Genomic DNA, 15,765 nt, shown 5'->3' on the forward strand with positions numbered 1-15,765 from the left:
GCGATCGAGACACCTCGGATGGGGGTTATTTCCCACCACAAACGCGGAAGTAATGTCAGGATATAGTAACATTAAAAGTATTTAATAACATTAATGTTACAAATAGTTAGGTAGCATTAAAACATTGCAATAATCTGTTGACATTAAAAGTGCACAAATTATTTCCTGTTTGAAGTGGGATTATTACATTTCCGAGAGCACGTGAAGGGGGCACACGTCTGGTTACCACGTGTAGTTGTAAGTGTTTAAACTCGATTCACCAGTTAACTAAGAAAGGCATAGCCCTGTTATCCGCAGTTTTACCGTAACAAATTACACAAGAAATCTATTAATCTTGATGAATACTTCATCTAGCTATAGTGGCAGAGATTTGTTTTTTTTCTCTAGTAGCACAGGCGACTACAATTTACAATGTGCCCAAGTCGTGTCAACTTTATATAGCCCTTTTTATTTCCATTGTTACAAAGCAGCCGTACAAGAAACATTTTGACTATAAGCTAAACATAAGGTTATACAAGTAAAAACACAAAAAGGTGAAAACAACGAAGACAGACACGCCCACATTGAAAACGCTCCACAGGCGCGCATGCGCACAGTGGTTATCGCTGAGAATCACACATTTAAGATAAAGGAGTAACACGTGTCAAATATTAAACGGACTATAAATTCCTATGTGCAATATTAATAAAGTAAAACTTAAAAATTCTAATTCTAAAAAAAAAGGTTCGATACAGATTTAGAAAGGTTTCAATTAGCTCATCCTTAGGTTTAGATGCATATCACTGCTCACAACAGTTTTGGAAACGAGAGTAAGGAAACAGGCAGTGTTGCGGAGATATCCCAGAAACAATCTTATGATGATGGTTACAACAGGTTTGAGGATCCATGTGCAAAAGATGCAGCAATTTTGTGAACAATTTTGATTTAACTGAAAACTGAACTAATTCACAAACTTATAAGAGAAGAAATGTTCCTCTTTTTTGAGTAATATATCTATGGTTTATTTTAAGAGGACTTTTACGCAATCCACAACTCAAGTTATGTACATCACAAGCTAAAAAAGTAAAGCTATAGCAGTCTAGTTTTATTTAATCAACACTGCATATAGGAATTTATAGTCTGCCTGATATTTGAGCTGTGTTTTGACCTGCATAACCTTATACGTTTTTCTTTTAGTCTATGTCTTATATATGTTCATATATTTTATTGTATTAATAACAAATATTCTGTATTTTTTCAATAAATGACACTTCATACATATTTAATTTGTTGCTTCGTTTATATTTGTATACTTTAGGTGTTGGTTTACTCTCTAAACGCTTCCCTTAGCTCATGTTATTCTGCAACAGACAAATAAGCACATGGTTTAGTGTTGTGTCTAAGCAAGTCAATATATTTACTGTTGCCAAAACCGAAAGGTTCAAGCTGCCTGTTATTAGACGGTGTTTTTTACATTTAAAATATTAAAATAATAACTTGTGTAGACCTAACCTGCCAGATTCAATACGGAGTTTCTGGAAAAAATCGCTAATAATCTCGTTGGCCCGGTTTCAGAGAAAATTCCTTGTTTAAACCAGGACTATGCAGATGAATTAATATATTTATGTCTCTTTTATAAAAATGCCTTAGAAGAATACATTAATGGTCTGCATTTTGAGACAAACCAATGGCACTGATACATTTTAAATTATATTCAGTTAAGACAGGTCAAACATTCATTTTGGTCTGGGACTATAATAAAGCTATATACAGGGGTGCACATAACTTTTTCAGTGAGTTACTCAGGTGAGTACCAGCAGATGGTGTCTGGTACTCACCCCATATGTAGCGTGGTCTTAATAAGTGCAGTCTTCCTCACTGTCCTCCTCAGTGCTGGCACCACTGTCCTCTTCAGTGTCGCCCCTACTGTCCTCTGCTTCAGCTTCCTGCATGGTAGATGATGAAGATGCTGCAGATGCACCTCTCTGTCCTTGATTGAGCCTCCTATTAGCTGTCTCCATCCACAGGTCAACAGCAGGCTTTGGGTCAAATGTCTCTGTGGTCTGCTTTGACAGGTGAATGTGCATTAGGGCTGAGAGACGAGCATGTGACAGACGAGATCTGTACTTTGTTTTTATTATGTTGAGATGTGAGAATCCCCTCTCACAAGCTGCACTGCTTAAAGGCAGTGTAAGAGACAGCTTAACCACCGTGTTGATGTTGGAGTAAGCATCTGGGTTACTTGTATTTACTATTTGGACCAAGTCATACACAGAAGAGGCTCCCAGGCGTTTTCCTGCCTGCTTTAAGCGCATCCATTCTGTCACAGTGGTATCTTTGTCAAGTTGCAAGGTGGCCTCATATTTCTTGAGAATGCTGCAAACTGTTGTGTTTCCAAAACTGTGGAGGTCTTGTATTTCCTGAGGCCATGTTGAAGGATCAAATACTAAGAAATGATCACATGACTTGAGGGAGTCATATCTGATTTCAAACTCTTCAATTAACCCCCTGAGTAAGTGTGTCTTGTCTCTGTCCGCATCCGCATTAGAAACAGTGTGTGCCCTGTGGCTTTCACCATCAAGCAGAAGTGTGAACTGTCCAATGGCCACCATGAGTTCATCCTTACATTCTCCAATGGTCAGCTTTTCCTTCTGAAACCTAATGGATGTGGTCTTCAAAATGTTTCCAATGTCAAGCATGTCTGACAGAAAGCACCGAAAACGCTCTGTGCAGATATGCTGCAAGTCACTGTTATCACTCGTAGCCAGTTGCATTTTAATGGCTGGCAATAGTCTTGATATTTTTAACAGTGTTTCATGCCTCCATGCAGACCATCTGATATTATGAAACTTACCCAGTTTCACAAAGGAGATCCCATTTTCTTCACATAGCTTCTTCAGTGCAGCAGTTTTTTTTGCTCCACCTTTTTGTAAATAAAACTGCAGCAGCTTGACCACAGAGCGATTAAATGTCTCACAGTAGGGAACATTGCGATCAGCTGATTTTGCGCAATTCTCCAGTGTGTGTGCGGTGCACAGAATGTGTACAAGGGAGTCTCCAACCGCAGCAAGTTGCCGGAGCTTTGGCACAACGCCGTTGTATATACCGACGTTGACAGCAGCCCCGTCTGTGCACACAGCGACCAACTTTGTTGTCCAGTCATCCAAGCCTGTGTCCTGGAAAAGTTTCACAAGTCCGTCTGTTATGGCCTGCGCGGTTCGCTCAGCACCCAATTCAATCAGTCCAATAAAGTCCGAAGTAAACTCTCCGTTGCTGGACACAGACACAATGTAAACGATTTCCTGCTCAGTTTTTGTGATGTCCTCGGATCCATCAAAAAGCAGCCCCCAAAATTCAGCAGTCTGCAACTTGGCTCGTAACTCCCCGCTGATGGTGTGAGCGATGCTCTGCATGATCCGTGTGCCCCCTTCACGTGAATGATATGCACCTCCGACATTTACTCCTAGCCGCTTCAGTAAAGGAACATCCTCAGAATAGGAAGACATGGGACGTGCGTGTTTAGCTTTATGGAAGGCGAGGAGAAAAATATTAAACAGAGCTTGCCGCTGTTCTTCATTCAGCTTGTCTCGCCATCTGGCAAGTGGGCGACTGGACATTTCTTCTCGGCTAGCTTGTTTATTAGCGATGGCTTGCGCCACATTCGTGTGCTCCTTGCTCTTTTCATGTTTGTCAAATAAAGGATGGTTGAAATTCTTTGAGCCTTTATAAAACGCACCTGTTTTGTCTGCTAGATGTGGATTTGAGCGGCAAATCTTGCACCACATTTCAGTGCGCTCATCGTTAGCTTCAAGCCACTGCACATCTTGGAGCCATTTTTCCGAAAAAAGTCTTTTCTTCGGCTCTGGCTCCAGTTGGCTTTTCTTTGTTGGTGGCGAAACGCCAAAGAAGCTGCTTAATGTCTGTTGCTTTCTGGACATATCTGACAGTAGTTGACAACCAACATGTCACGTGTAAGGTTAGATGAGAATATCGGTCAATTACGCAAAGGCGCGTAGTAACACAAGTGGCATTACGCATTCCTGATTTTTGTCGCGCATGCGTACCTGCGTACCAATTATGTGCACCCCTGGCTATATATATATATATATATAGCTTTAAGCCTTGTTTATGAAACCGGGCCTGTATGTATCTGATAGAAGTTACAAATTGTCTATAATGTAATTGTTTGAGGATATGTTTGAATTGTTGTTTTTGCAACGGCAATTAATGTTGAATTTTTTTTTTAGAAGTTTCAACAAACCATCCTGATTTGCTTTAGTTGGGCTCTTGATTTGTGTTTTAACGTTAGGTTTTCATTGTGTTATAACATTGTGCTAAAACACAATTGTTGAGGCAATGAAAACTAAAATCCACTGGGATGAGGTGATATTGATTGTAGTCTATGTGCAGTTAACTAAATAATTGCTCATCAGTGTATTGCATTATGGATTTATGAGTATTTTGTGATACTACAGTGTGATATTAAAGAAGTGGTGTGGCTTATTATACTTCTTTGGATTTACAGAAAATACACGCCACAAAATAACTTTGATTTTTGTCTGACTGATTCACCAATTTAGTGTATGAAACTCAACAACAGAGACAATCAACAATCATAGTTCAAAAATCTCATTCATGATTCCCAGGATGCATTGTAGATTATCGGAATAAGTTTGATGATTGTCATCATTGTTGAAATTTGTATGATGAGTCAGGCAAACCTTCAGTTTAATTTGGCGCAGTAGCGTTGTGAACCAGAACACTCAAATCAGACATCAACTTCATTCAGTATTATTTATCTGTTTTTTTACAGCTGGAAAAACAATGAAAATACATACTTAAAAAAAGGTTCATTTAAAATGTTTGAAAACATTTTCAATTTAAACTAAATTCCCATTTGGGAAAGATGTGAATTGCTAGTTTTCAGGAGATTACTTTCTCCAGCTGTTTGATATTTATGAAAGACCAAATATAGGACTCGGCACATTAGTTTTACACTTTTTATCATACATTTTCAATCCTAAATTATCAAACATGGATCACTAGCAGATGAATGTAGAATGCATTAGTTCCGAGATGTTCTTCGTCCACCTGAAAAACATTTGATAAAGTATACAAGTTAGCAACGGGGTTATTAAGAACTAGTACCACACTTCTAAACCATACAGTGTGCATAGAAAATATTTTCTGTATTCATAGAACACAAAGGTGACATTAAGAATTTTGCACATACTAGTAAATTTAATTCCACATAATATGATCCATTTCACCTTCAATTTTTCATTTGACCAATAGGCTATATCAGATATTGTTGCAATGACACTAAACAGTAAAAAATCCAACTTGCAGTGTTCTCCCTACAAAGATCAATAGGTAACTTGAATATAGAACGTTTAGTTAAAGGAGTCAAAACATTGTTTTGCATATACTGAAAATTTTTTGCCTAAACATGTCTCTAACAAAGATTATTTTGTTAACTGGACTTCAATTCTCAAGTTCTTGGCCAAAATGCACCAGAAAGCTTGCCCAACTTACTGAACTGAGTATTCTGAACAAACAATATTGCAAGAGTTTGAAAGTTCCCAAGATGCATTGCATACAATTTAAATGTTTTGGCCTGTTTGAAGCAGAAAACATATGCAATTGTAGTTAAAGACAAATAGGGAATAGATGGATTATTTAATAATAAACTAATTTATTTATGTTTGGCCAACCAAAAATATATGGTTCTGTTGTTCATTAGGTAAACTTGAATATTTATGTTTTGACAACTTGTTTTATTTACTAAATATTTTGAGTTGTGTAGACTTCAGACAACATTTGTTGAGAAAACTCACAAAAGTAAAAATCATGTGTATATGATACTGCTAATATCAGTGAACATCTACCTCTTCTTCCTCCTCCTCCTCCTCCTCTCGCTCTCCTGGAGCCAGCGCCACTTCTAGCTGCACTGCCAACCGCATCCCCCTTTCCTTCGACCTGACCTGCCATTTTCTTGGGATTGGCGTATTGCAGAGTCACTGTGTTTCCGTGTATATTGCAGTCGCCCATTGCTTCTATGGCAGCCTTGCAGTCTTCTTCACTGTTAAATTCTACGAAACCAAATCTGGACATACAGCATGTAGTCAGTAAGGTCATTCTCTGCTCCCACATCTCATGACTTAACATTACATTTTAAAATGCACCAATTGAAGTGGAGATCACCAGTTAACACTTAGCACATAAGGCAGATACCCTTTAGAAGATCCTGTATCTCGGTCTGTGATGATTCTGGCATTGACAGAACCTTCAAACACATCTTTAAGCATCTGACCTGTGGTATCTTCTGACAGGCCTCTGACACACAGGGTTTTTGTGGGTTCTACAAGCAGACATACTACAGTTAGCAAAGACAGAAATTGTAGAATTGAATATACTTGGCCTAATATTTAATATACAAACCAGAGCTTCCTTGGTCTTTTCCGCCGCTTATGATCTCATTCGTGCTTTCTAGTCTGATACTTTTGCTCTCAATCCTCATCTTTTGGCAGGTCTTCCGTGCTTGTGCTGCTTCCTTCACACTATTAAACTCCAAAAGGGCATATCTGAAACAAGACAAAAACTTCAAAATGTGGTTTAACTGTATATATTGTTTATTTATTTATTGTATCCTTAACCCTCCAGTCATCAACAACAGCAGCATTGTCAATTACAGGCAAACATATGTCCCTTTTTTTGCATGTCGGCAGCAAATTACAGTCAGCATGTTTTTTTTTCTTTAAAGCAACAGATCACCCAGAGATTAAATTCATGCCCTAATTTTACCATCATGACACTCTAGGTATGATTTAGAACTTCCATTTCTTCATTCAAACAATCTGAACAATTTTAAAGACCCCCTGTAGTGGAGAATGTTATCACTAAAAAACATAATACATAACAGGAATTCACACACAGGCTCCTCGAATCTCCATTTTGAATCTTATTGATTGTCACATATTATGTCTACATCCAAATGTGACTAAATAAGCTCAAAAAGGTAATATTTTAGATGGTTAGCCATGTTTGACATTTTCAAAGCAGGTGTGTGCTATTTAATGTCTACACAATCTTGTGAATCACTCCGAAGATAAAATGAAGACACACTTTTATAACACAGAACTTTCCCAGCCCCAGGACTCACGTCTGCGCCTTGCCTTTATCCAGTGGTATTCTGATGGCCACAGCCTTCTCAAACACTTGCCGGAGGGATTCTTCAGGCAGGCTAAATGACAGATTGTTTATAAAAACTCTGTTTGATGATCTATCAACTAAAAGGGAGAAAAGGGAAAGGAGGCAGATGGTGTTAATACTGAGGAAGTGGTCAAAACACAAAAGACAAGTCTAATAAAAGGTTGAACAAGTGCTATAAACAAACGGCCACTACCTCTACCTCCGGTCTCTCTCTCTTGCCCGGTATAACTGTATTCTAATCTGATACATCTGCCGTCGATCTCTATATTTTTACAGGTCTTCTTTGCGTTCATGGCATCCTCCACACTCTCAAACTCCACATATCCATACCTGCAACACAAGACAACTTCAATACATGTAAACAGTCTATGCAGTCTTTCCTCTTACCATGTGGGGAGTTTACATGCTTCGGCTGACCCTGACCTCTAAACATCGGTTATTGAAAAACCCAAACTGGTCGATCTCTAATTCATCTTGGAGTAAATTTCTATGGGAACTCAGGTTAGCTTGAGTATTTATTAGCTCTTGTAACATTTATTATTTACCGGTAAACTGCCAGGAAGGGCACATCATGAATACAAACTTTTCATTATCCAGTAAGAGAAACTGTAACAACACCAGTAAATTACAACAACAAGATGATGGAAAGACTGCTTTGGGCCAGGCATAACATTGAGACTCAGATGAAACATTTACATCAATACTTTCGAACACTTAAGTTTGTCGATATGCTGTAAATACGCGTAAATAGACACAGTATTTTTTAAGCCGACACCTCAACAAAGACTACAGCATGAATAAATCTAGTAGGAGAGAAACTCCAAGATTGTATGAAAGATGCCCCCGGTACTCACCCTAGCGTCTTGCCATTTTTCTGTGGCATTCTAACGCTCACCGCTTTAGTAAACATATCCCGGATAGTGTCTTCCGTCGCACTACATGGAAGATTGTTTACAAGAAGTTTGTTTGTCAGATCAGCAGCTAAATGGGAGAAAAAGTAAAGCAAATAGTTAACGTTAATGCTGAAGACGTGATCCAAAATAAGCTAGATTTAATAGAGAATCTATGGAAGATTCGTTTTGGACAAATTATGAACATCTAGGGCTGGGTGGCAATAAAATGTTTCATATCATACAATATTGATTTTGATTGTTGATGCGTTTTAATAGACCAGTAAGATTAGAATATAGAAGTCAAAGCCTTTTTCTATCGTTATTGATAAAGGTGTACTGTCGATAAATTTCTTTAGCATTTCATCACTTTCTCTGACGAATAAAAAGTAAATAACATTGAAAGCTTGCAGGTGTCATCGCTGCGTACAAATAACTCCAGATCAGTACTAGATCTGGAGTTAGTAATCTTTAAAACCACATGGGAGTTCAGGGATGAAACAAGCTTTCATCATTTCATTTCGCAGGGTAAATTTGATAGGTTACCGGTCCTGCGGTGCTTGGAGTTTTCTTTTCTTCTGGCTCTCTCAAGTTTCACTGGTTGGTCCAATAAATTCCTGCCATTAAGCTCCAATGCTTTCTGTATGTCTTCCTCTGATGTAAAGTTAACATAGCCAAATTTCCTAGAAAAAACACGACTTGTTTTAGGCCAAGACTTAAAAACACAAACCCGGCTAACGTGAAACATTTACAATCCACGTTACTAACCCTGATAAATTCACTTCAAAACTGGATTTACCTGGTGGCGGCAAGACGAACATTCTGAATTTCAAGGCCTTCATTTGAGAAGAAATTTGCGATTGCTGATTCCATTTCATCAGAATCTTTCTCTGAATTCACGTTGCCCATGAAGAGAATAAAGCCTAAAAATTCAACCCAAAAAGTTATATTTGCTCGAATAAGAAAAGGATTCGTTTTTTAAATCAAATTAATAATGACATCATTTTTTACGTTTTTATTTAGTCACAATTTCACATCAAACTTATAATTATCATTAAACATTCATAACGCATTCATAATAAATACGGTTTTATATATCTGGCTTTATTGTTTATAACATTGTTAATAAATAAACGGGCTTGATACATCAATGCCAATCCTAAAAAAGACCCCACAACAAAGACTGAGTCATTGTAGTTCATGTTTCCCTGTTTATTACATGACAGTCACCTAAGGGAAGATATTTCCTGGTGATCAGCACCGCATGTTTATTTTCAATATTGTTTATCTTTGTCGTTCACGGTCAGTGTCTTGTTTAGCTTTGCATTGAATTTACATCAAGTAATAAGGTAGGCCTATTTATTCCAACGACGGTTAGGACTCTCAGATTTTAAAACAAACAAAAATGCATCCGTGCTAATTTGTTAACGGGTATTAACTTTAAGGCTACGACCCTATTTTAACTTAGAAGAGAAATTCAGGCTTTTAGGTATGGAAAAAGGTGCCAATTTTATGCGAAGGCCAAATTCATCAACATTAGTTGCAGTGAAATGTACATTTAGATTTTTCAAGTAGTTTAAAATAGCATCAGCGAATGTATTTTTAACAAACAAATATGAATTTACTAAGAACAACCGCTCCGACCGAATTATTAGTAATCATTTAATATTACATTGGTATTTTGATACCTAACGTAAGTAATGTTAACGAATTCTGTGGCTCACCAGTTTTGAAACATTTAAATGTGGTGATATGAGCGGAGCATTAAACGCGATCCGGGCATCCAGTGTGTAAACTTTAAATATTTAAACTAGCTTGCGATCCGAGTGAAAAAAGATTTAGGAAAACATACAAATAATTTTTCATATTTACAGATTATAAAATCATTACAGATGAAGTGGAGCGTTACATAAGACGTGACAACTCTAAGGTCTTCTGTATCGATAACATAGCCCTCCGGTGACGCAGTTTTCATTCTTATGAAAAATATGAATATTCAAATAGCATTTAAAATTTTCGAATAGTTATTGCGGATCGAACATCCCTAATTGTATCTATGAATTTACAAAAGACCTTCAAGGCAAGTCTCACCTTCATCACTTTTTGCTTTCTTGGCTGGTGGCGTTTCCTTATCTTTTTCGTCTGCTTTCCTTTTTACTGGAGTTACAGAAGCTTCTGGAAAACCAAATGTACACCGTGAGAATCCGTTTAGAAATGGAGGAATTCTGTTGAAGTTTCCTTTTCACTGAAAGATTTTCTTAAGAACAGAGAACCCATTTCTTGTAACACGCACAGTAATCAAATCTTTTTGACCAAACAAGCTCAAAATATGAATAATTTTCTCTCACATTCGGCTCGTTTAACTTTATTAACCTACTAATAACAGCACTTTACTAAGTAGTAAATAACGTTTGTTCAGTTGATGAAAGGAAGAAAGTCATACATCTGGCATGGCATGTGAGTGATTCAGTAAATTTTGGAACAAAGAACTTACATTTTAACTTAAACTTCTCAAACTTTTCAGATCATAAAATACGTTTTTTCAAATACCACCTAATGACGGCCACAAAAAACTTATCACATGAACTCAAATTATTATCTTTATACCTCATCCTCCTATTCTAATGTATTATTAATAATACAAACACTTTTTTATATACCCGCTGTTTCCAAACTAATATTTGCACGCAGCTTGTCGGAAGAGAGAGTGAGGGACTCACAAGCATCTGCCTGCACCCACTCTGTGTTTGAACTGCCCGTCACGTGCCTGAGCTACATCCACCAATGATAAATATACAATATATCATGCTATTCAAACTATTTTAAAATTGCACTTAGGCTGAGTTGCATTTTCTGTATTTATCAATCGTGTATTTAACACTGAAATTGTATTTAAAGCACGGAATGTAAATTCATATTTACAGTTTTCCGTCGTGTCACGTACCACCGGGGTCTCTAATGGTACGCGTACCACAGCTTGAGAACCACTGTCCTGCAGGATTTGTTAAAACGGAATGATGTCATGCGCTGATTAGCATATTAAGTGTTTCCAATGGATTTATATTTTCACCACCATGGAATCATTGACACCATCGTCATCATAATCATGAGACTCTTTGGCAGGTGCAGGCCCCTCAGAACTAACATACAATGGTTAACTGTGATGAATAATAGAGAATTCACAAGTCGCAACATACACCTCCTAAACTTTAGATTAAGAAACAGGAAAACAGTTTAGCTCATCAAAACTTACCATATGATTCCACATCATCGTCTGCATCACTCTGGTGTTTGGCTTCAGCTGTTTCACTATTTACTGCTTTGCTGTTCTTTGCTATAGCTTTGGCCTGTGGTGCCTGCAGAATTCATTTGAAATGGTAAGAAATCATTCAGATGAGTTCTGTCAAGTCTTTGCAATAAACCCATGTTTAATTTACATTAGTGTTACATACCACGACCTAGAATAAAATGAACCATGGTTTTGCTATAGTAACTATTTCATGTAATAGTACTTGTGGTAAAGCCATAGCGACATTCACTATGTTCCAAGTTGTAAATAAAGTACTAAATAGAATGTTTTAGAAAGAGGATTCAACCAGTTGGTTGAGTAACAACCATTTAAAGTAACAACAAAGATTATAGAGGTTTAACTTTTACAGAGTGAACCACACATTTATATCCAGTTTCTAGTATATGTAACATCCATCTTAAATGTCCATTTGTTGGGATTATTTTCCTAAAAATTTGTACATCCGTATTTATGTTCTATTTGTTTTAAGTTTATTTAATTCAGTAATGCAAAGATGTTACTGCCATTTAATTTTATTTTCATTTGAAAACTTTGTGCAATTCTAGTTCTTGTTGCTAGTTTGAACTGTATATCCCAGTTGAGAAATAGAAATTTCAGCGTTTTCAGATATTTGTGTGTGCATTTTACTTGAAATTAATAATTAATTATAATTAAATCATTATACCCAGTTTATCATATCGCACATCACATTTTTAATCAATAATGTGACATTTTCCTCAAATCATGCAGCCCTAGTAAAAACGGATGCCAGTTTACCATCAGCTTCAGTGGTGTAGTGGGAAAAACGTGTGACCAGTAGATTTGCAGCTATTCTTGAGGCAAGTTCGCAACCGCTTTTTGCCGATTTTCACATCACATATCAGACCATACAAGGATTTGGAAAATGGCTGACAGATGTTGAAAAATAAGCTCTATGGTTAGGGACTAGAGAGTGTTTTATTGTACCAGTTAGTTGGCATCAATTATATCATTTTTATTCATTTGATCATTTACACTATTACTATTACCCATGACTTAAAGGCATCACTGTTGTTTTTGAGAGCCACCACAAAGCTGTGGCGCAGTGTCATTTAGGCTCTTCTTTGCTGCTTGCAGCTATATTTTTCCTTAAAGTTTGATTGTGTCAAAGCTGGTATGGAGTATATCTATGGCGTGACGAAATTGTATAGACGTTGAAAACAAATCTTAACGGACTTAATAGTGTAAACAATCAATTAACAACAAACATCGACGACGACACCCCTTAGGACTGCTGAAAAACACGTGTGTTGAGTAGAATTTCCTGCGTGGACAAACCCACGTGGACTTCACGTTACACATCATAGGAAACAAATAAGGAGGGACTGCGATGGTATCCTTAAGTTCGTTTGCAAAAATATGCTGTAGCTGAACAACATAAATGTCGGCTCGCAGTCCTGGACGATTAAAACTAGATCTAGAGAGGCGTTTCGCGTGAAGCTAACAGAGCAGCTAGCACACCAGCTTCTCGGAACAGCCGATAAATCGAGAACGCATCTAAATCAGATCATGTAGGCCACTCTACACTATTGTTCAAAACGTTTATATAAATAAAGCTGACTTGACTTAAAACGTCTTGTGCGTTATGAGCTTTAATCGGAATGGCTAAAACGAGCGTAGACCTTATACACGGAAGGAAAGGTTACATTACAAACATCTCTTTTAATATGAAATAAATGTCTGATATCACGTTAGAAATGTTCGCAGATATCTTACCTTGGCTAGCTTCACCATGATTAAACGCTATTCTTCGCTAAAGCAGATAAATGAAAGCGTGACTCAAGTTAAACTCACACGTGCTGCTGTATGACAGAGAGCGCCGCCATAAGGCTATGGAGGGTACTTCACGCCAAAAACAAGCGTTTTAGGGCATTGCATGCCAAAAATCCACATGTCATGTAGACAGCTTCTCCTCGGTCTTTAAATTTCGTCTGTACGTTTCCCTAATAATAATTCTGACTTAAGTTTTATTTTTAATACTTTCGCAATTTAAAGTTTATTTGAAGCTTTAAATTACATTTTTGGTTACACTAAAGCACTAAACACTACACTAAAGCAGAAAAACTATATTAACAACAGTTAATTTAATAATAGCTAATACAATCATTGTATTATAATAAAAAAAATCCTGTAACTTTCCCGTAGCTCAGTGGTAAGAGCATTGCGTTAACAGTGCAAGGTTGTGGGTTGGATCCCAGGGGATTGCAGATACCTATGTAAGATGTGATGCAATGGAAGTCGCTTTGGATAAAAGCGTCTGCCAAACACCTAAATGTAAATGCAAAATGTAAATTTTAACATTAAGCCTCTGTTGTGCAGCACTGTTTGCTATAATTAAAAAAATATATAAATACAAGGAATTACCAGCCCATCGTATTTCCTTTTGAATTCATTTTCAAATATTTAACTGTCAATGTTTCGTGTCTTTACTCAATTACCACAGTGTCTGATGATACATTTGTTTTAAAATAAATAAAAAGAAATCCAGAAATACTCAAACGGAACACAGATATGATTGTGACATAGCTCAACAATCGGTCAATCACTTTATTTACTGTCATCATTTACTCACCCTCAAGTTGTTCAAAACCTTTCTGGGTTTATGTCTTCTGCACAAGAAGATATTTTGAAGAATGTGGGTAACCAAAACATTTCTTGTACTGTTTTCTTTTTAACATAATTGAAAGTCAATGGGGACCAGAAACCGTTAAATTTCCCATATTGTTATAGCAATGGCACTACCAATGATGTCCTAAAAGTTAAACAGACATAAAAACAAGTAAACAACAAAATACTGGATAATGATTAACACGTGTACTCATTTTTGCCAACTATATAGTATGAAAGTAGATTTTGGCCGCAGTGCAAGAGTGGACTCTAAAGAGGTCCACAAGACCGGAGTGTGCCATTTGGGGCAAGCCCTTACTCATCTTCCTCTCACTCTTTCCTCAACACTCACTCCTCTAAGGCCCTGTCCCAAATGACACACTCCGGTCTTGTCGACCTCCTCTGAGTCCACACTTGGTGACATCCGGAAGTGCAGACCTATAGGGCATTAGCACGAGTACATAAGGGTGCGCATCAAAGAAATGGCGATAAAATGGTGGCGCATAATAACAATATACCTGACGAGGCTATAGAATTGAAGGGCCCCCCGGGTATCGAGCTGACAGTACGGCAGCCTCTGTTAAGAGTAAAGGCGGTGGAGTGAGCATCTATGTTCATAATAATTGGTGCCCTGCAACCAATGTCATTGAAAGGCACTGCTCCCCAGATTTGGAATATGTGAAATGTAAAATGCAGGCCGTTGTACATGCCAAGGGAGTTGTCTGTTTTTCTGATTATGGCTGTTTATATATCACCATTGGCTGATATCAGGACAGCACTGGAGAAATTGCACAGTACAATAAATGGCCAGCTAAATGCGCAGTTGTGATTGCAGATATTTTAATCATGTAGATCTGAAAGCTGTGTTTCCCAAATTTTTAAGTGCATCAACTTCCCGACCAAGGACAATAGTATTCTGGATCAGGTCTATACGAACATCACAGGGGCATACAAGGCTGTAGCATCTCCACACCTTGGCATGTCAGACCACATCTCGTTGGAAATTATACCGGCCTACAGACCTCTTATCTGCCAAGCAAGACAAACTGTTAAGACCATACAAGTCTGGAGTGTGGAGGCCATCTCAACGCTTCAGGACTGCTTTGAATGCACTGACTGGGGAGTGTTTAAAGAGAATGCAGATATAGAGGAGTATACCTCATCTGTTCTGGCCTATTTATATTTCTGCATGCACTCCGTGCTGCCCACTAAATCCATCAGTGTGTTTCCTTAAAGCCTGAGATGATGCCTGTAGGTCAGATGACCCACTGGCCTTACAAAAGAGCCCGGAGAGAGCTGAAGAAAGGCATTTGGAAGCTAAACACAGGTACAAGAAACGTATTGTGGGTCACTTTGATAACAACAACCCCCGGCATCTGTGGAAGGGTATTTACGCTATAACAGATTACGGGGGTAGCAAGCAGATGATCAGTCAGGATCAGGCACTACCTGACACCCTGAGTCAGATATTTGCCCTCTTCGACTCACAAGGTGATGAAGGTGGTGAAGTGACAGCCCAGCTGGCCCAGTTTGAAGAACAGGCGGCAGCAGACTCTTGTACTTCAGTGTATTCAGGTGAAGACTGCACTGAGGAAAATCAATGTCACCAAAGCCACAGGGCCGGACCGAGTGTTAGGTCGGACATTGCAATTATGTGCAGACCAACTTGCAGGAGTGTTTTAGGATATCTTTAACCTTTCACTGCAGCTCAGCGTTGTCCCTGTTTGCTTTAAATCCTCCATTATTGTA

At 37.9% G+C, this 15,765-nt stretch overlaps 1 protein-coding gene across 4 annotated transcripts; it reads right to left on the reverse strand.

The window, feature by feature from the left end:
- Nucleotides 1-4,759: 4,759 nt before the first annotated feature.
- Nucleotides 4,760-13,328, reverse strand: LOC306902353 (nucleolin-like). 4 transcript variants are annotated; one of them, XR_013787435.1, is made up of 13 exons: nt 13,126-13,237; nt 11,335-11,437; nt 10,173-10,256; nt 8,881-9,004; nt 8,628-8,764; nt 8,046-8,172; nt 7,391-7,521; nt 7,142-7,268; nt 6,421-6,563; nt 6,214-6,340; nt 5,868-6,085; nt 5,250-5,336; nt 4,760-5,070 (listed from the first exon to the last, which is right to left on the reverse strand). XR_013787435.1 is itself a non-coding variant. In XM_079470850.1 (12 exons), exons 1-12 carry the CDS (start codon nt 13,141-13,143, stop codon nt 5,045-5,047), a joined length of 1,371 nt encoding a protein of 456 aa, XP_079326976.1. In that variant the 5' UTR covers nt 13,144-13,328; the 3' UTR covers nt 4,760-5,044. The 4 variants fall into 4 exon arrangements, 2 of the variants coding, with proteins under 2 accessions (XP_079326976.1, XP_079326977.1); XR_013787436.1 differs by having other exon boundaries at nt 7,385-7,521; XM_079470850.1 differs by lacking the exon at nt 5,250-5,336 and having other exon boundaries at nt 7,385-7,521; nt 13,126-13,328.
- Nucleotides 13,329-15,765: the final 2,437 nt, after the last annotated feature.

The sequence above is a fragment of the Barbatula barbatula genome, assembly GCF_947034865.1.
Source record: "Barbatula barbatula genome assembly, chromosome: 13".
In the NCBI taxonomy this organism is placed as follows: Eukaryota; Metazoa; Chordata; class Actinopteri; order Cypriniformes; family Nemacheilidae; genus Barbatula; species Barbatula barbatula.

Excerpts from the sequence above, each read along its gene's own strand:
- LOC306902353 (XM_079470850.1), bottom strand. Across the intron at positions 8,173-8,627 it reads CTCCAAGCACCGCAGGACCG|CTGCTGATCTGACAAACAAA; the intron begins GTAACCTATCAA and ends TCTCCCATTTAG. Across the intron at positions 6,086-6,213 it reads GATACAGGATCTTCTAAAGG|ATTTGGTTTCGTAGAATTTA; the intron begins GTATCTGCCTTA and ends CTGTATGTCCAG.